This window comes from Seriola aureovittata, chromosome 3 (genome assembly GCF_021018895.1).
Source record: "Seriola aureovittata isolate HTS-2021-v1 ecotype China chromosome 3, ASM2101889v1, whole genome shotgun sequence".
Lineage (NCBI taxonomy): Eukaryota > Metazoa > Chordata > Actinopteri > Carangiformes > Carangidae > Seriola > Seriola aureovittata.
The window spans coordinates 20790866-20812864 of NC_079366.1; the positions used below are offsets into that span (position 1 = coordinate 20790866).

The 21999-nt window shown below is 43.0% G+C and overlaps 1 protein-coding gene across 5 annotated transcripts in view; it reads right to left on the reverse strand.

The window, feature by feature from the left end:
* bnc2 (basonuclin 2) overlaps positions 1 to 21999 on the reverse strand; it is a 167810-nt gene that overhangs the window by 44288 nt on the left and 101523 nt on the right. For 4 of the 5 annotated variants that reach the window (XM_056370710.1, XM_056370701.1, XM_056370718.1 and 1 more), the window contains 2 exons: positions 3695 to 3797; positions 1532 to 1767 (listed from right to left, as the gene is read on the reverse strand). In XM_056370710.1, coding sequence (XP_056226685.1) covers positions 1532 to 1767; positions 3695 to 3797 — 339 coding nt within the window. Of the gene's footprint in view, positions 1 to 1531; positions 1768 to 3694; positions 3798 to 13174; positions 13264 to 21999 lie in introns of those variants that run through there. The other variant, XM_056370728.1, reaches the window with a different exon arrangement.

The window sequence follows — 21999 nt, forward strand, 5'->3', positions numbered from 1 at the left end:
GGCTACGACTATGGGAACCACAGTGCTCCAATGGTTACTTAATACAAAGCTTTCTCACACTGCACATTTGGAGCGTTTAGTTAGGTTTCTCTGGAAAAAATCCAAAGGTTGAAACATAAAAATGTTTTTTTTCTCTTTTCTTTTCTTTTGTTTTTTTTTATTTTATTTTTTGTAGCTGAAACAGCTGGGCATAGACAGAAAATTAAACTGCAACAATTTTGATAATCGATTAATCGTTTCAGTTGCTGAATCAAGCGGAAATAGAAAATGTTCTTTGCATTCAGCTTCTCAAATGTGAAGATTTGCTGCTTGTCTGTTCATCTGTTTCATATTGTTTTAAAGTAAATGTCTTGAAGCCCTAATGCTTTTTATTTTGTCTTAATAAGAAAAATTAAGAAAATATTTTTCATGTAAGAACATATAACTAATTATATTAATATTACTAGATTATAATACAGTCTTCTCCAGTTCTTATATTATATTATATTATTTATTTAGTACATTTTCAGATATATGAAAATTGTTACATATATTTTTACTCCGTCTCGTTTCTAAATTACGCTCAAATTGTAATATACAATATACTCATAGATCCATATAACTGCTGGGCTGATATTGATTTGTGTGTGTGTGTGTGTGTGTGTGTGTGTGTGTGTGTGTGTGTGTGTGTGTGTGTGTGTGTGTGTGTGTGTGTGTGTGTGTGTGTTCTGTCTCAGATAAGGGACTGGATCTGCGAGCGCTTTACTCACAGAAGCTGTTTCCACATACAAACCACCCTCTCCTCACCATGCTGTTCCACTTACACTCTTGGAACACTAAACTATATACGCATACAGATAAGCACACACACACACACACACACACACACACGCACACTCTCATATACACACAAACACACACACACACAGCTAACCACATGCACATGTTCACTCGCTCTTAACTAATTCATTCAGGAACACTTTGGTTTGGGTTTCAACACCAAAACCTCCGTACCTTTGATTGAGAAATGTGTCTGACTGCAATTATATGGGAGGGAGGGAGGAGGAATGGATGGAGAGAGGAAACGCACTACAGTGGTTTTATAGTTTGCTGGTGTGACATTTTTCTCCACTTTTTTATTCCTTTCCTTTTTCCAGCAGAGGGGCATAGTGTTGACAGGGCAGGAAAAGGAGGCAGACTGAAGTAAAAGTAACAGCAGGGAAAATGTGAGGAAAATGGATGGGCAATGGGACTGAAGTGGCCTAGATTGTCACTATTGTGGTTTTGATCAATACCTCTCAAAATAGCTGCAATGCCAAAGAAATTTGTAGATACACTTAGTGAGAAAGTAATGGTAGTGATCACTGTGGACTCGCTTCCCGCTTTCAGAAATCACAGAAAATTGCAGGCAAATATAAAAGCACGTGTAGGGTATGCAATGGTGTGTAAGCAAAGAGCAAGTACTTCTTATATTCCGTGTTGACTTTTTACACTAAACCCATATGATGCTTTACATGTGTTCGTCGCTGTAGCACGGATGTTGGTCACTGACCTGCAGTATGTAGCCCCTGACGTAGTCTCGGAGGGTCCAGCCCAGGCCGTGTAGGATGTGCAGCACCTCTTCCTGCTTGAGCACGGAGAAGAGGCGGTCCAGAAGGATCTTGAGCCTGACAGGTACGGCCTGGGTGCCGTACAGCATCAGACTGCTGATGTCGAACACCACATTGGACTGCACGATCTCCACCTGGGTCGGGTGGTAGAGGTGCTGGGTGCTGAGCTTGTCCAGAGCTGCGTGAATGAGCGGGTGACAAAGGGCAAAAAGAAAAGAAAATGCAGACACACAGACACACACAGAGAGACACACACACACACACACATAGAAAGGCACGGTTAATGACTATCAAGTTTCTCTCTCATCTCAGATCTTCCTCAGGAGGTTACTGCACAGTCAGCACGAGCTGATAATAACATATCTATCAGATAAATGCAATGGCATTAATGTAATTATCCGCCATTCTTTCCATTTAATCTAATCTTGCTCTTTCGCATTACGCTGCTCTTGCATCTCGTTCTTTTATTTGCCTGCTCTGTATCTATCCCCCCTTTAACCTGCATTACATCCTCTTTTGTATCTAACCTTAATTATTCCCATTTGTCACCACACCTGCTTTTCTTATTGCTTTAATTTACATCTGATTTATTTGTACCTAATCAAGAACGCGCTTAAATGGTTTATACACCAAGAAGGCAAGAAGAGTGAAGGTTTGGGTTCTGCTATTTATGATATCACTATTTCCTTTACTGTGTTGACCCACATTTATAATCAGTCTAGAAAGAATAAGAAATTGGTTCCCATGTTTTTTATAATGGTGGTTGTAATGTAAAACAAAATAATTGCTGGATTAACGATGACTACTTTATCGATACTTTTTTAACAAATTTTTAATTTGTATTGAGTAGTGTGTTTTTTCGGAGACTATTAACTGTAAATAAAAACACACTTTGATGAAATAATTTTAACCCACAAATCACGAAGAAGAGGTGGGAGTGCTTTTTTGGCCCTGAGTTATGTCTGCAGGTCTTTCTCTCAGGAGCCACAACAAACTCCAGAAATAAGATGAAGTAACCTGTGTGTTGCCTGAGGGGTGAAAAAAAAGCCGAACACCCGTTGCTGCTCATAAAGCTTAATTGTGAGCGCAAGGTGGGTTTTGTTATTGCCCTCTCTAACACGGCCTCAGTCACCTCTTTCTCCTCTCTGGCTGTCTGGGCGACACCTGGTCGACTCTCTCTCTCACTCTCTCTCTCCCCCTCCTTGCCTCAATCCCTCTCTCCTCCCTTACCTCATACCTCTCTCTCTCTCCCCCCTCTCCCTCCCCTCTTCCCCTGCCTGTCTGGGTGACACCTGGTTGGGTCTCTCTCTGATCCTGGGACGGCTTTTTCCTGCTGACGAGGGCTTTGCCTGACAACACAGCGCAGCCAGACACGAACATAATAAAAAATGAAGAACTACTTGTCAGAGTCCCTGCCAATGCCGACATGAAATGAAAAGTGGGGGAGAGGAGAGATGGGCGCCTGACAGTTCAGAGGGAGAGATTAAAAAATAGTCAATGGGGTCCTGTGCGATCCGCTGAAGGGCCCATGGCCCGCTCTTGTGCGGACGCAAGCCAAACAGGTGTTTTCTTTTATCTTTTTTCCCCTCCTCCTTCTCTTTGTACTTTCTTGCCTCCTCTCCCTTTTTCTTCTACCCGCGTGAAAAACCCATAAGGTGTGGTCTCTTGCTTCTGTATCTGTCTTGTGGTCGTGCTCTTTTTTTTCTTTTTTCTTTTTTTTTTTGATCTAAGGTGCAAAAACAAGACTTTGAAAGCAGTTGAAAAATACAGAAGCAAACAAAAATAGCAAAGTTACTTCTACTGTTGAAAATGAGTGAAAACATTTGGGTTTCAGTACAATCACAACCACAGGCAGAGAGAATCTGGATTCTGCAGCAAATAAAAAACAGTGCAAAACACATTTTTTGAGAGATGTGTGAGATGCATTCATGCTGCTGTATCTGTGTTAATTTTCTATACACAGTAGAAAGTCCAGATATGTAGGTCAGGACCTCCTTTCTCTTCACAGCAAGAAGAAGCAGTTTTATGAGGGTCAGATACAAAGTTCATATGAATTTATACAATATTTAAATACGCCCATCATCCTAACAATAAAATGTCCTTACCGTGAGCCACCCAGCCATGTTTGCACTGGTCACATGTTCGTAAGTGAATCTTGCCCGGCTGGAAACACTCACATGTGCAGTTCACCAGTGTGCAGCGAATGGCCTGTAGAAACACAGAGCAGAGAAAGAGAGAAATCCACATCAGTCACAGCTCCAGTACGAAGGAGAGATAATGGGTGCGAACTAAAGAGCAGTTATCAGTTTAGCAGTCATAAATATAAGGAAGAAGCAGTCGGTGCAGTGTGGATGAGACTGTTCTGCAATAGTCTGCGCAATAGTTTCCTTAACAAGTATTTTGTGGTTAGAAATGTGACGACAATGTAATACAAAACATATCCACAGTTGCAGCCAGTGCCACAAAGAATAATTCTCAGCCCACAAATTTCCCATCTACTATTTCATTCCAGTGTGTGAACCGGCCTCTCCATACTGTCATTTCCCAGAGTTCACTTGAACCGACAAAAGGACTTCCCCTCCTGAAAACATAGAAATGTAACTTGTTTTGACTGAGGCTCCATTACTCAACACTAGAGCTGCACTTAGTCTGACCCCGGAAAGCTTTTAGTAGTGAGAGGTTAAGTGTCCAGACTTGACGAGGGCAACTCAGTACAGCACAATGCATGGCCGTGCTGTGGCTCACGCCTAGATAAAGGGCCGTTAAAAACCAAAAAGATTCAGGTACAGTTTGCCGGGTGGTCATTTGATCCTCTAAGATATTTCACATTCGTCAAACAATAAAGAGACTGTACAGCACGGAGACAATGTGTGATGAACACAGAAATCCACACAAATGAATACAGCTCCATCATCCAAATGAGTGCAGCAGCTGCAAGCCGTAAATTTCACACGACAGGGAGAAACAAGAAGTCAGAGCAAAAGGAGTGAAAAGAGGAAAAGAAATTAGAAACATGAATCTCAATAGGCACTGGCTGACTTTTGTTTATCAGACATTTTTTAACATTATCAAGATGAATTGATGAATAAAGATAGTAACACTTTTGCAACCCAAACTGCCTAAAGGGAATCTGCAGCTGTAGGAGGACTGCAGAAAAAAAAATTGGAAACCTTTCATTCGTAAAACATAGACTTATCTTTGTTTTTTTAATCAAATTCTGTATGTCCTTAACATAAACATGTAATTTAAGTATGTTTGCTGCTCATGTTAGAATAGAAAAACTACGAGTTAATAACTTGGCATAATAAAACAGCAATTCCAGAATATGAGAATAATGTATTTTACATTTGGCACATATGGTGTTGAGTCAGTGCTGAATGACTGAGGGTTTGTGTAAATTCTTTAGGCTGCAAAGAAAAAAAAATCTGTAATCATGAAAATTAGCAAAAAATATTTCAAGAATGCGTGAGGGAGGATATTGGCTGTAGTGTACGAGGTGGCTGCTGTGAGGGGCTGCCTATTTATTTTGACAGGAAAATCCTAATGATCCAGTGCTGAGGAAACTTGTCAGATCAAAAAGTGAAGGCACTATCTATAGAGATAGGGATGAGGGTGTATGTCAGAGAAGGAATGACAAAGTGACTGCTTGTCCCCCAGTTATCAGAGCCCGAGACTTTATGTATTTACAATCTGCACTAAATATGCTATCTCTCATTGTCTCACTGTTGTTCCTACAAGGCAACGGTGTGACAACGAAATGACACAGACATGCTCACAAAGGGTCGTAGGTTGGAGTCCATGTCTGCGCCAGCAACCTATATTTCACAATGTCAAAAACAGCCAATCAGCACTTCCAGATAGAAAAAGGATCAGCAGCACATGAGCTCTTCCTGATGCGTTGCTTTACAGCCGAGGCAGATGAGTATTTCTGCTCTTTACTCACGCGCACGCACCAAACCCGCCACTATTGACCCAAGTGCACATTCTGGCGTTTAAAAGCAGCAAACGACATTACCTAGTCTGTGGATTACACCTATATCCTGTAATTCAGGATATAAAAGTCAGCTCACTCATAATCTACTAAGGGACCATAAAATCTATCAGAACCCACCCCCCGCCGTCTTTCTCGCCCTAAGGTGTTGTAAACCAGATTAGTAACTGGAGGTGTCAAAGTGAACACGGGCTAATCCAAGATTAAACACAAAATTACACCACTTCTAACCATGTCACCTCGCTGTTTGACACCGAATGAGACAGGAGACAGAGATTATTTGACTTTACACCATTTTTAAGCTCTCCAGGTGCGGGCTCGGCAATCCTCGCAGTGCATGGGGATTATATGCCATGTGTCAGTTGGAGTGAACATATGTTATGCGCCGAGCTGACGTTCTTATCCAGAGCAACGTGCGAAAAGTGAGTTCAGTGTTCCTTCCAACAAGGACACTTACGCAGTAGTAGATGTGTCTCTTCATGAACACTCATAGGCCACGGGCGAGGGTCAAACCTGTGACCTTTCAGATGCGGGGATAAACTCAAAAGTCTTCCCTGCTGTCATCGGAAATAGGTCAAAGAATATTTGCATTTAGAAAATATTCTTTTACTGTAAAATCTACAGTGTATTTGAAGGAACGTCTATGTTCATACAGTTGTTCTAGGATGCTGCTCTTCACATTTACATGCAGTTTTCTATGTTGTCACGATTTAGGATACACACAATTTAGCCTAAACTCTTATTTAGAAATTTATGGTTAAGGATTCATCTGTAATATATTCTTCCCCCATTTAATCAATTGTTATTTTCTGTACATATGTAATTTAAAGTAATTCTAAAATGACAAAGAAATCGAATCTCCAGAAAACTGCTTTTGCATTAACTACTTTCTAAAAATCCAATCCCGTTTAGAGCTGGAAAAAATGAGTTTATTCATCTATCCGTCGATCAGCAGCAGTTTTGGTAACTGATTAATTGCCAAATACTTGACTGCTTCTCAAATGTGAATAGTTTCTATTAATTGACTGGTAATATGAGATATTTTGCAATATGAAGACTTGATATGAAGGCTCTGGGAAATGTTTTCATTAAGAAAGACAGTCATTAATTGCTGCCATAATTCTGTTGCATACTTTTGTCCACTGGTTAGACTGTCACTCCGCCTTAAAGTGTATCTATGTCAGATTTTTTTTACCACACATGATTTTCCTTTTTTGTGTAACTCCTCCTGCATAAAGATTTTGCAAACGATAATTGAGAGTATCCAGATTTAGCACAGTCATGTCACACAACACAACCCTTTTCTAATTACCTCTCTCTTCGGCAGCACTAACAGGAGCAGACGGAAATAAACAAATGGAAATATCAAATGCTCCTCTGCTGTTTACGAGCTGGGGTCTGACAGCTGACAAAATAGTTAAGGGGCGTCTAATACGGCAATTAAAGTGTGCCACTGTCTGCGGGGCTGCTGCTGTGACAAGGCGCCCTCTAATCACTGACTTATTACGCTGGCTAGCAGCACCTCTCATATCTGGCCCATTAAGCAGACAGCAGCATTAAGAAGCATTAAAGCAGCAAGCCCCCTCAACTGAGGAGGCACTGACGGGAGAAAAGGGAAGGGAGGGGACGGACTGCGCCTGTTATTTCTCGGGATTAATTTGTGTATTGTTCAACATTCAGTCAGGAGTCTGTAAGAGAAGCGTAACAGAAGAGATGTTTGAGATATGAAAGCATCAAAATTGATCATACACCATAAGATGAAAGATTACAGACTGATTACAGAATTTTTTAAGAGAGGGAGCAGGCGGATGTGTCAGAGATGGTCATCACAAACAAGATCATCAAGGATGTGGATTCGTCTGCGTGTGTGGCTTGACAGAGGAAACAAGAAAGACAAAATCATACTGACTTCTTCTCCAGTTTCTCACGTACTCATAACTCTGTGCTTCTGGACAGTGTGGCTCTGGGTTGCATTTGGCCGTGGTTTAACCTGCGTCTGGCCTGGGCTGGGTCAGGGACAAGCTTGGGCCTGGATCCCACTGCTACACTCGCACATATTTGTCACAGCAGGCCGGGGGAGGAGGCTATGTTATCTGCACCCCGGCCAGATACACATGCATTAGTCACTGTGCTAACGTCTCGCCAGGGTTTCCTCTTTGGCTCACAACTAAAGACGACGACGGTGAGGAAAAGGACAGAGGGGTGTGTTTGAGCAAGTGTGTGTGCGACTTAGTAAATCACTCGAAAAATGAGTAGCTAGGAAGCAAAAGCTGTTAGCAAGTGCGTAAAATCCCACAATGCTGTAGCAATTAGACCCAGACAACAGTCAACACTCCTTTCCAGCTGCTGTGTTGCTTCTCTGGTCAACAACTTAACCTAGCTGCGTTCAGAAAGCATCATTTTCATCCCTTATCTGGCTCAAGTGTGTGTGTCTCACTGCTGGGTTTTGTTTAGCTCGAGGCTTGATGTTTCATGGATGTTTTGCTTGGCTCGCAGTCCCTGTCCCAGCCCAATTGTATAAACACTGACAGTCAGCAATGGCCAGCATCAGACAGGGGAGGACTCTCAATTAAAAGACTGTTAGTGGGACAGATGGACTGAAGAACTGCAGGAAAGGAGAGCTTCAAAACAAGATGGCTTCAGTCTGGACTCCTGTAGTCAGTTCCAAGAGGATTTTAAACAGACTGACTGGGAAACACAGAACCCAGAATAAATGCTATTATGTAAGTCAGCTCAGCCCAAAACCAAAAGGCATATATAGAGGTTAACAAAGACACTGAATTGGCCTTTACAAGTCCTATGAAACCATAGAATTGATGGTGATCCTAAACTAATATCCTGTACAACTGTATTGCTACCCTGTCATTTTTTTTACGGTTGACGTTGTAACTATATGCCACAGAAAACACCACTAAAACACCACTTGCCTAGTCCCTTTCAGCCTCTCTGTATCCTCTCTAGACAGTGTACAACCGAGAGCCAACCCAGACAGCTGCTGGATGCAGGGTGGGTATTGTTCCTCCTACTTTAATTGAAACCTTTACCATGTTCAACACACAGCCACAGACCACAATTCTTGTTTGGTGAGTTAAGCAAAGCCGAGATTTAAATGAAAACCCTGTGTGTACGTGCGCATCTGTGTGCATGTGTGCGCCTCCTCTTTGCAGCAGCAGCTTCAGATTTAAATTTGTCTCTGCTTAGGGTCACTGTAAAACACTGGGAGCATCTTGTCCTCTCTTCCACCCACAAGATATTATCTCATCCATGAGTTAGCTGCTGAAATGCTGTCAATTTCCTGCCAGAAATGTGCAGCCAACGTGTGTAGGAAAAGAGGCATAGCAGCTTTGCGTGTCATAAAGCAGGCCCTGGCTCCGTCAGATAGATCAGGACTTCACAATGTCCATATTGGAAACAGGTGACAAATAAAACACGCTGAATAAAGAAAGTCTTTGTAGTCAGACACAGCACGCCACAAAATACAAGGGAGCAAATACCTCATGCCAGGGCTAATTTTTGCTTGTTTGATTTTATACATTGGATTTGACTTGAAACAGAGCTTTTCCTGCCTCACAAAGTGGTACAAAATAAACAATGATTAATCACTTGTGCGCTGACTTCAGCTTAAAAACTCTACTACGCTTTACAGGGGGAAACTTTAGTCGACAGAAACGACTAGTGTCTCCCCTCTGAAATCCCCACAGTGCACAGCCCGTCCTCCATGTCAGTTCTGGTTTTGAGCCCAGCGGCTGGCAGTCACAGAGCCAGAGGTCCCTGTCCTTTGTGCAGCTGTGCGTCTGGGCTTTGACACGGGGCAGAGCGACCAGAGCTATGCTAATGGGAACCAAATGGGGCGTGAGTCCCTGGTGGATTACAGAAGGAGAAGAGAAGCATGTGTTTTCATGTATTCATGTGGAGACCTGGGACCCCTCTCTTTTCTTCCTTTCTTTTTTCCCTCCTTCCTTTCTTTAAGTCAAACAAATGGAAGCAGCCATGTCTGTTGTTTGCACGCACTCTCAATTAACGCTCTTTGCGACTTGACAGATTTCAAGAGTTATTGTCAATCAGTAAATGTATCTCAAATTTGATCAAATGTGTACAAAATGGCTATTACAGTGTTTAGATTTAGCCCTTTTTTAAAAGGCGTGTTAGTTATATAGTGTAAACTACTTAGTTTGAATTTGAAAGAGGCCAGATTTGAAAATGACGTTTGGAAATGAAGTGAGCAAGGTAAATAAACATTTAGCAAAGACTAGTGAACAGTTGAGTTCATCTGAACTTCATTGGTCTGTCAACATGTTGTGTCTGTGAAAAACTGAAACATAAGTTTCAGCTGTTTGGCAGTGACTCTCGGTCTTGTTGCACTTTGCTATCACCTGCTTTGATGTAGCAGCGTTGGGTCCTGCTGACCCAAAGACTGAGGGGGTCATATCTTGGTCAAGACTGCAAATGCAGAAATGTCAGATGTGGTGGAGAATATACCCAGCCTGGTTTAAATCTGATCGGATTACTGTTGAGCCCTTTTTGATGCCATCTGTCATATCAAACCTTCTTTCAACCTTTTGTGAATACTTTAACAAAATGCGGTACTGCTGCCTGCTAGTGATGAAATCACAACGTAGTCATCGTCCATGAGAATCACTAATCAGCAACATAAATCTGAGATTCATAACCGGACAATCTAAACAACTGAACTGTGAGCGCTGATATCTATAATCAGTTGTCATTCCAGATGACGTCCAGTTTCAACTTCAACCAGAGGTCCAGTCCTGTCTTTTAGTGTTTGTCAGCTGTCAGATATGACTCATGCGCTGCACTATTTCACATATACACACACAACACCCATGTGATTAGTCCAGAATCAAACACGCACACAACAGAGTAACATTTCTGTTTCCAACATTCCTACTTCTGTGTGGTTCAACACAGTCATAGAAAGTAAATCTCCCCATCATGAGCACCACCCCAAAAATTTCAAATCAGATCAATGACGAAACTTTGAGTCTGACTCACTTGCATGATGAATGGCTGTGCGTGTACTTCAGGACAGTCATGCTTGTTTATGAAGTGGACAGATAAAGGACCCAGCTGGCTTTGATATTGTGAAACAACAGAGAGGGAGAGGGAGCGTAATATCACAATACTGGACCAGAAACACAGCCCCGTGATCCGGCTATCATATGCCATGCTCTCAGTCAGTGCAGCCTATGTAGTGGGAGAGCTGAAGCACACCGTTAACACTGGACTGCACTGTCAGTTCAAATACCTAAGCATCAAGGGAGCAGCAGTTTCTCCCATCTTGTGTGTAGACAGCAGGTCCAGGCAGAGGCCCCCGGTCCAGGGCCCTGGCCCCTCTCAGCTCTCCTCAAAGCATTTCCCCTGCCAGAGATCAAACCATCTGCCCAGTGACAGACCTCTGGGTCCACAGACACAAGGCCAGGTTCAAAGAAGGGGTGCTAGGGCGGGGGGGCGGGGGGGTAGAGAGAGAACGAAGGGAAAGTTGGCGAAAAGGTAGAGAAGCGAGATAGCAAGGGAGCAGCAGGGGGGGAGTCGGGCAAGCTGGTGTATCAAAAAGGTGGGGAAGAGATGTTGCAGCAAAGGTGGAGGCAGCAGATGAGAGTTGATGAGGGGCGGTAGGAAGGGTGAGGAGAAAATGCTGAGCTATAGATCTCGGGTTAGATCTCACAAAGTTTCTCCTGTAAGACGCAACTTTTGGCAGAAGTTGATATAATAGTATATGATAAACTGAAATACTGTGTTAGTGTTACGATTCAATAAAAAAAACAAAAAAGTCCAACTGATACGGTATATTAGTATGACCAATATTAGTTGCTTATGTTGACAAATAAATAACAAATTACATTAGAAAAATCCCCAAAACCATGTTGGAAGTAAATAGCATTGTACCACTACTGAACACTTTACAGTTTATTTTTGATTAAAACTACTCCTGCTGAGTAAATATATTGGTCATATAATAACTAAATCCGTCTGTTTTTGTTTTTTTAAAGAATCTTTTTCTTTTTAAATTTTTTATTTCTGCATCCCATGCTAAATCTTAACGTTCATCTTATGCATAGTGTTACAGTTCATTACTCAGTTTGTCTATAAGTTGTCAACAGTTGTGAAAAAGGCCCAGCCTTTGTGATAAATCCTCATATTTGAGACACTAAAAACAGCAAATGTTTATTTTTGCTTGATAAATTAAAAAAAATAAAATAAAAGCCAGGAATCACTCCACAACTTGTTCGCCTCTCTATTGTTCAAAGACACGCTTCCTTATCTTGGGCCATTGTGTGGACAGGAAAGGAAAGAAAATAAAAGAGGCCATTGTCGTCAATATATACTAGATCTGCTCTGACCTTCAGCCTATCGGAGGGAACAACCCACGCCAGATAAGGACAACTCCCTGTCAGATTTGACACCTGCACTCGCTGGCCCACTGATCGCCCCCACCGAATGCAAATGCCTCAGTGACAGCCTGCACTGCAACAGTCGGGAGACTTGAGGGAGCGACATGACCACACAGTGCGACCAGACACATGTTTTGGTGAGAAAGCAGAAAAGACAGAAAACGGAGAGGGGAGAGGAAGTAAAAGGAGAGGGGACAGAAAAAATTACAAGCGTGGTGGAGGGGGGTTGAGTTAAATGGAATTGGAGACCGGAGAGAAGATGACCAACATCGTCTGCTCTTTAACTCCCTCCCCATCTGCACCCTAACACAAACAGAAAGTATTAGTCAGAGCCCAGACATATTACCGACCCCTCTCTGTGAGGGGACATGTCCATGGTGATCATTTTTTTCTGCGTGGGCGATGGGACACATACACACACACATACACACACACCGCAGGCTTGACAGCAACTTGACGACAGGAGGCCAGCACTGCTGAGATTACCCCAAATTGACATTTAGTCATCACACTAGTCTACAGGGTGGGACTCTACCTCCTGAACTACACACATACAAGCGCCCACACACTCTCCCACATTCTCTGTCATGCAAACATGTACACACACACACACACACACACACACACACACACAAACACACTCACACACAGTGAATTCCCCTACTCAAACTAGCTCCCAGCCAGAGAAATCCTGGAAGAGCTCCTAGATTTAATCTTGCCAATAGCTCTTTATTTTCTTTGACCATTTTTTAATGTAAAAAAGCCTGCACTAATTGTGTGTAAGCAATCTCCAAATTATGTATATGTGTTTTTTCAACTAAACCGAACACTACTGTAGACAGATTGGCTGGTTTTCAAGACACACGACTGGGCAATAATATTTGTTTCTTTCCTCAGAGTTTTGTTCAAACAGTGTGTCAGCATGGCGGTTTACTTGTAAACACCTGGACCTGCACACCCAACAGCTGTGGAAATACAAAACTATGTATAAGCTATTGCTGAACCAGGAATAACTGCTCCGTTCAGATTATTTGCGACCGAGTGCCCCAATCCACTTGCATTTTACTTATTTCTTGCAACTATAAAATATCGCCAAAAGTGGTGGAGCAACAAGAAGAAGGAAAAATCAATGCACAGATTGTTGTTATTCGCAGATTTGCAATCACAGATGTGCAATCATTTACCTCAGCCAGCATAGTGAGAAGACTGCTCCTGATTCAGTTTCGTAGTTCCCACTTTAGATACAACAATCCAAGAAAAAGCTGCATCTTCCATTAGTATTTACAGTCTCTCAGTCAGCAAATGAGACAGAGAAATAGGACACAAGACAAGAGATACAGCGAGAGAGGGGAGGGAGAGACACAGAGAGTATTTAACCAATGGCTACATTACTGCAATGACAAGTGTGTCACTCCCAAAGCCACACAGTGAAGGAGAGAAGTGAGGAATGTCTTGACTCCAAGTGTGTGTGTGTGTGTGTGTGTGTGTGTGTGTGTGTGTGTGTGTGTGTTTGTGTGTGTGTGGTGGGACAGCGAGAGAGGGAGGGAGACGGCCGACCAAAGGAAAAGTCCATCTGGGTGCTTTCGTCTTTATCAGTCTTACAAAGTTCACAGATAGAGGGGCTGAAGTGGAGGCTAGACACTGATCCAGAGTCACAGGTCACAAAGAAGACACAGACGCAACTCAAACAGGTGGGAGGGAGGGAGGGAAGAGAGCAAAAGAAAGCGGCTTACAATTGCATGTGGAGAGCAATGCCAAGCCTTGGTGATTGCCATTCTGCAATCGACCTGACCAAATTGCGAATTCCCTCTCAGGACCCTCTAAGTCCGCTTCATTTGGCTAAAGCCGGAATCCTTATTCCTGCAATTATAAAGCTATTGACTAATTCGACATATGTTAGCGTGTCTTCCAGCCCTTGAGTGCTGGTGTGCCATTGAGTCATTAACTTTGACAAATTGTGACAGACTTTTTTATTGCCACCCAATCATGAGAAACAAGACTGTGGCAGAGGAGTTAATGAGTGGCATGTTTCTCCTATCCCCCCCTCCGCCCGCCCCCCCCAACCACCAGCACCACCACCTCACACTCTCTCCTCTCCACCCGTTCCACTTAGATTCCAACACTCGCCTCTCCCCCCGAAAACCCCCTCACCCCTCCATATTTATAATTTTACCACATCCTAACAATAACACGGCCGGTACTCAGCACAAAACACGCAGGCCCTGGGCTAATGAATCTCATGCCTTTACCGCGGTAAAATGGCCAGTAAGTATTACCAGCTGCGACACTCTCTCACTCACTCTCCCTCTTTCTCTCTCTCCTTGGCAGTGGCATTGAGCTTGGGAGTGCAGAGGTGAGGGGAGGAGGGGGAGGGGGATTCGGGGGGGACCAGGCAGACACATCTGAGTGCAGCTGGACCAGGGAGAGAGAGCGGGATGGGGGGGGGGGGGGGTTGTTGAGGAGGAGAAGTGGGGGAGAGAAAGACCACAAGTCTCCGTGTTTCCAGCTGCCTTTCTCAGGGGCTCGGTTTTCTCTCCCTCCTCTTGGTTTTTCGCAAGGCCCTTCTGGTCCCAGCTTACTTGAAAAATCACAAACACACAGACACACAGACACGCATAGACACACAGACACACACACATGCACGCACGCACGCACGCCCTGATCCACCTCCCCTCCATCCCTCACATTCGGCCATCTTTGTTTGGACAGGGCTCAGGAGTTCCAGAAAAGCTCTCTCAGATGTGCTGAAGTAAGGGAAAAACAAAACAAACTGGCCCTCACACACACACACACACACACACACACACACACACACACACACACACACACACACACACTCAAAATTTATGTGAACGCACAGACACCAACAAGTACTTGTGCGCTCACACATAACACTGTGTAGCGGGAGAAGCTCACACACACTCCCACACACACACACACACACACACACACACACGAACAATTTCACATGTGTGAAAGCCAAAATACCAGCTTCAACCAGAGAACAAATTTGCAAAGAGATGAAAAAAAAAGCGGGATACATTTTTCTTCATGGAGGTAGGCAGCCTACCATTGAAGGTATGCATTCTTTTACACAGTGTACGTGTGTGTATGTGTGTGTGTGTGTGTCCCAATCCAGGATCACAACACCAGGGCAGGCCTGAAGCATACCTCGACATGTGTTACCTCTTTGTAATATTGACTTTGTTACAGCTATACGAGTGGGAGAGTAGAGCCAAGAGCCCGGGCCTTGCACTAGTGGGGCCCTCCGAGTTCGCTTGAAAACAAATACCCGAACGAGCCGTGAAAATAGAAAACACAGTACCACAATAGCAATCTATAAAAACAGATTCAAATAGACTATAAAACGTCCCTCACTCCTGCCTGTGACTTTTACATTTTCACTCTCTGAATTAAGACTATTATTCGTCTGATTCCATTTCTGCAGCGTGTTGCTTACAAAGCCGTGGGATTTGGCAACTGAGCAAGTCTTGGCCTGGCTTCCTGTCTGAGCATGTGTACTGGACCAACTGTAAAAGTCAAAAATTCTCTTTCTCTAAAGCTTTGACTTACTCTGTAATTTCAATCAAATACCAAACTGCTTTTAAGCTTGTGCAAACATACTGCCACGATGTCCAAATCTGCTGTTTTCTTTCCATTAAATAATTTACAAAAATCAGTGTTACATGGCACTTAATCGATATATGATCTTCCAAAAATAAGCCTTTAAAATTTCTTGTATAAAATAATGAGGACAAATGTCAGAAACCCTTAAATTCCAGATGACACAAATAAGAAAAACCCAGATAAAAGAAAAGCACAAATGCTGTTTATTTGATTGCTTTGCAGAAATAAAAGATTGATTATCATTTTCTTGTTCCTGTGAGTGCGAATCCCGTCTTGTCTCTTTCCCCAGTGATGATTTTGCTTATACATTTGAATAATGAAGGCAAGTCATTTGAATATTCCCTCTGTATTTAAAAAAATGATGTTTTTACACGATGCAGCAATATTAGCCATGTTAATTGGGCTCTTTGGACTTTCCCAATAGAAAGGCTAAATTAATTACTTATGTCGACAAAATGTCAGACACGCCGATCTAATAACTACAACTGTTTCCAACAGTGTTGTTTTCAGAGTGTACCTTTTTTTGTCTGTGTGTGCATGTGTGTGTGCGTGTGTGTGTGTGTGCGATTGTGAGTGCACTTAAAAACACTCTCAACATCCACTAGCCTGAGTTAAATCTAATGAACGAGATGGGAACAAAATGCTTTGACATCCTCTCCATGTTTCATGGGCGGCTCCTGAGAGTCCTTCTCCAATATTCATCCCCTCTTCTCATACTAATCAGCCACTATGGTATTGACTGTTTGTGCTTGCAGAGTGACTCGTGTGTGTGTGTGTGTCTGTGCTGTATAAGCACATCCACACACACACATTTTTTTATGCTCAAACGTGCCAATCCAAAATCCACTTAGTAATTAAACTTGTAAGAGAAAGTGAATTATTTGCAGGACGTTCTGAGTGTGTTTGCGTGTGTGAAATGTGTGATGTGTTCATTAATGTGTACCCACCACCATAGGGGGCTTTGAAGTTCCTCATTTTTTTTTTAGCTTTTGGCTGTTTTTTAGTCTTGAAGAAAAACTGTATCAGCGCATTTTCCTCAAGTACGAATAAACATTAGACTGTGGAAGAGGAGGCGATGGGGAGACATTAAGAGTATCTGTGAATGTGAGACGATCAGATGATGTGCGAGTTTGTGTGTGTGTGCGTGAGTGTGTATACATGCACATACATACATTAGTGCGCACACGTGCGAGGGTACAGCGAAGCGAGTGCGAGAACTAACGGAGAGGCCTGCTGATGCCATGTTTCAGACGACCCCTTGAAGTGGAAATGAGCTTCCTCTGTCTTATAACTAGTCCGTTCTCACAAAGTCAGCAAACCCTGCCACCCCTCCACATAAAATGCAGACACCTCCCCACCACCACCACCACCACCACCACACCCCCCAACCCCCCCAACTCCCAATCCAACCCAACCTCTCCCCACCCAGCCTTGTGGTCAGCATGCAGGATGAATTCACCATCAGACCTAGGAAACAGAAACAGGTCTGTCTTATTTCAGCTGCTTTTGTTGTTAACGTGCGGAGGAGAGACGAGTGAAAGAGGTCTATTCTTTCTTCAGGTGGCTTTTGTACTAACTCGGGCGACTTTCATGTCGAGCACTGTAGGTTAGGAAAAGCAAATTCATGGTATTACAGTCATGGAAGTCTGTATCCCATGTTTAGCTTAACATGGCAAACGGAAGAACCTGCAATTTTTGTCTTAGCTATATCTTTATTTCCTTTAGATATGTATTGATGTTTTCCAGATGCAGGTGTAGTTTTTAGTTGACACAAAACAACGGAAAATTGCAACAGTATTATTGTCTGATGAATTTGTCAATTTTTGTCTGACCAGCAGTCAAAAATCCAAAAAGATTCAATATATTTAAAGAGGGAAAAAAAGGCAGAAGACAAACAGCCTCAGACGCTGCAGGTCAGTAGAAGGGCTGTTTCTGTTTAATGCAGACTTAAAATATCTGTTCCTCACAGCTTCAAAGGCATATCATTGTTTATGATCATTTTCATTAGATAAAAGATGAGGTCAGTCTAAGAAATATTTTTATGATCCTGTGTCAGTACATGTACATTTTGTATATCTCTTCTTCTCCTGCCATTATTATTATGCTGTGTGTGTGCATACATCTGATGCACGCATGCTGCTGTTTGAACCTGTGTGAGCACCTGAGGGTCCATCCCCAGCCGTCCTCGGAGCGGGGAGCGACAGCTGTACAGTGATGCTGTAGCGATAGGCATCATCGGCTTGCTAGAGACTAATTGGTCCACAGCGCTCCTCTGAGTGGCCTCGCTAATTAATTAGAAAGGCAGTGGAGCTGAAATTTTTAATCAGGACACCAGGCTCTCCAACAAGCAGGAAAAAAAAAAAAAAAGACACATCACCCCATCATTCCATGTAATCCACCTGACACTGATCTCCCATGTTGCCATATGAAGTGTGTTGTGTGTTTAGGTATTCATATGATCTGACCAGGGAATAAGAAACACATTTATTACAGAGCTTGTTCAAACATTTTTAATTCTGAGGATTTCAGAAATTCTCTGTGTCCTAATATAGTATGCATGACATGTATTTGGTTTGGCCCCTGGAGAATGATGTTGAGGGGGTCTTTTCCTCTGAGTGTTTGTGTAACATATGTACATGTGATTTCCAGTGTTGTAAATTGTGTACTAACTAGTTTTTATTTGTATCAGTGGCAAGAAGCAGATGATTTACTACAGTATGTGCTGAGAAAGAAAGGTACAGCTGCTGATCCAAAGTGGAAAAAGGAAAATGTCCTTTTCTCCTTTTTTTTTTTTTTTTAATTCCCACCACACAGTGAAAGCAAAATATTATTTTTCCTTCTTTCCCATATCTTTACTTTACTAATTAAAAACAGTCACCAACACTCGCCATCCTACTGTAAAATAAACTGTGGAAATCACAAACCCGTATATATTTTGTATTTCTGTCTGAAAGGGAAAAGAAGAATCTGAGTAACGGTGCTTTTGCACCACTTTGGAAGCACATTTGTGTCCCAAAGCTGCACACAGTTCACCTCAATGATTTGTGGTGAGGGGCCAGAGTCTGTGAGGAATCAACCAGAGACCAACAGACAAGAGGTTTGCTAAAACAAGAGCTACAGCAGTCAGCCACTACACAGGGGAAACAACATGTGTTTATCATTGCACCACGAGGATGAGCAACTTTGCACCGCTGACTGGAGTTACAGTAACAGGAAAATTATAGTGTACGGACATCAAACAGGAAATTTTCATCTATTTAACACGGAGATAACAAGCCTGCTGTGGTAGAATTAATACATTTTAGTAAAATTTCCATCGAGAGAGAGTTCCTGAAGTGCGCTCACACACACACACACACACACACACACACACACACACACAAACCCCTTCACCTTCACCTCATGTGGTGACATTAGCTTTGTGCAGTGTCCTAATCTTTGTGACCGTCTTGGCTTTGCGCTGCGCTAATCAGCCAGCCCCTCTTATCAGCCTGTTGCTTTGGCCAAAATAAACACACGCCGCCTTTTTATTGCTTTGTTTTCACAGGTCATTAGGGGAAGGAGAGAAGACGCATTGATTAGTTTTCCAGACCACTGGATTATTGTTGTGTTATGACTATCATCATTAAGTTTCATTAAGGCTGTGGTTGTTCTTGTTTCTAGAAAATGAAGACATTGCAGGAAAGGCGAGTTGTTCGAGAGCAGACTGTATGCCATACTAATCTAGAAGGTAAGGAAGCTTTATTTATGTTTAGATGCCTGTTCAAAGCAGTGAGTTGTCAGTAAACCACCCCAGTTTGCAGATAAGACTGAACTGAAATTGTATTTAAAAGAATCACCCCTGTCCTATCGTTCATATTTTTCCAGCTACTCTGAAACACCAGGCTGCTGTACTACATTTAATTCAAGTGGATAAAAGAAAACTTAATGAAGTCGGTCCCTGGCCAGGTCCTCCCAGCCAGCTTTGCTCTGGAGCTACAAATAAGCAGGGAGAAACTGGCTCTGTCGCCAGGCTAATTAGCATATGTTAGCTAGTTAGTGAGAGGGCGGCCCTCTGTGATGTGTACTGAAGTGGAGTAAAACGCTCAGGCAAGGACTGTACTAATGGCCCTCTTCCTCCCCATGGGGACCCTCCCTGCAGCTTCGCACGTGCTGGCATCAGTGCAGCCACGGGGCACCCACAGGGCCGCCACAGCGCCACGGGCAGAGAGGTACACACATAGGAAGACGCCTGGCTTGGCTGGCATCATTTACACGCAGCACTGAGCTCTCTGGGTGCGATGCTCTGCGACGTAACAGCAGGTGACAATGACACTCCCTATCACACACACACAAACACACACACACACACACACACATACTCACACTCACACTCAGGCAAACTGAGAATGACGTCCAGGCTAACAGATTCATCAGCCTATGAAATAGTTCAGACATCTGGGGCCGCGGTGCTAGCTAGCTCCCTGGCATTGGCGGATGCATTATTTACAGGAGGAGCTGGAGCATTAGCGAGCTCTTTGGCACATGGTTAGCAGGCGTAGGTGGTGAGCACCGACAGCAAGCGAGTGTATCTCTGTCAGTGTGAGTAAACAAACAGTGGGGACATGGTGTGACAGAGCAAACGGTGTGCCACCCAGACACAAACACACACAGACACATGCAAACTCATCAGGGAGCCGAGGGAGAGCGGGAGAAAAGAGGAGGGGTGGGTGGCATCCATATTTATAGGGCCTTTCTAGCATTTGTCCCCAGGCCAAACGCTGTGACTACACTCAGCTAATGTCAGAACAGCACTTAACCAGGCATTTCCAGTATGTCATGGGCAGTGGGGAATATGTGGGATAGATACAAGACCAGGGCAAAAAAAAAAAACACACAGAGACAAACAAGGATGGAAATGAAAAGAAATGCAGTTGTGTTGTGCGCTGAGGTGATTATGCTCTCAGACAAATATACCAATCTCTGAATCTCTTTCTCTTTATTCCTCTCTCTTCCTCGGTCTCTGTTTCAAAGCATCTGAGTAGGTCTTTGAAGGTGACAATACACTTTAAGCCAGTATGAATATTCCCTCACTTTAAAACTCAAACTGGACTTCTGTTGTTGGCAACATTTTGTCAATTTACATAAATTACAGGTTACACTATAATTTAATTCTTAAGATACACACTTTTGGTTTGGTTTGAGGAACTAACATATAATCACTTTTTTCTTGCTATAAGAAAATAACTGTGATCCTAAATAATTCTTTTCACCCAGGATTAAAAGCTATAATCTCAGTTGGACCTAGTGTTTTCTGTGCTTTGGGTGTATTTCCATGTGAGTAGCAAACTCCATCCTCTGGCATGAAGGTTTCAGTGTAATATACTGGAATTTGCACTCAACACTATATTTGATAGCCTTTGAGAACAGGCCAAGTTTGACTTCCAAATTAGTACAGTGAAGCACTGTCAGAGCTAGAGACAGAGAGAAAAAGAGCTGCCATTATATCGTCAAAGTGTGTAACCTTTGCGCTCCTTTGTTTCATCAGAGCTGTTGACACCGGTGCGAGTGTTGACCTTTTTTTTCCTGCTCGATTTAAAAGATGTGAAAGTGAACCGTAGGCTCTTTGCTGGCATGTCTGGAATGCGAAGAATGGCCTGCTTCACATTGGTCACCTGTCCCCAGGTTTATCATGTGTCAGCCGGGGGCATTTGCTTGGCATTACGCCCTCTGGCACCTGGGGAGGCTGAGGGGCTCACAGGCCTCATTGGCATGTCCCTTTCCACCACAGATACAAACGGCGCGATACCCCCAAAGAGAGCTGACTAAGTGGGTGAAGTAGCTCCTTTTAGCACAATCTGTCATCATCTCAAGTGGCACGTAATCGTTTTGTGTAGCGAGATCCATTATGCATCCACTGAGAGCGAGGGCTAATTGTGGAGGCTTACATTTATTCATTTGTTTGCTGCCAGTTGCCCCAGTATATTTTTGGGGAGGTGCAATAAATGCCAATGTTTGTGTTTCTGTGTTTTTAAATGGTCGGAGCACTCATGGTGATGTGGTAAAAGCCACAAGGTTCCTTTTGTGCTCCCAAAGGAAGCAGACAATCAACATGAGGCAAAAGATTAAGTTGTTAACTACTGCCCGAGTGACTTTTAACACTTTACTGACCTAGTGGGATGGTAGATGCATCAAGAACAACCCTGCTTTTGACTGAAAAAGTTGATTAATAAGGCTTCAATGGTAGTGTGTGTTATTATTTAATACACTGCTCCAAAAACATGGAGTTGTACTTTTTAGAAACTGTGTTCTCTGGGCATGGGGAGGGGAATATCGACTACACACAGAGAGAAAGTCAAGAAGAGAGATGAAACAGATTCATTAAGTTTGTGCAGTATGTGAA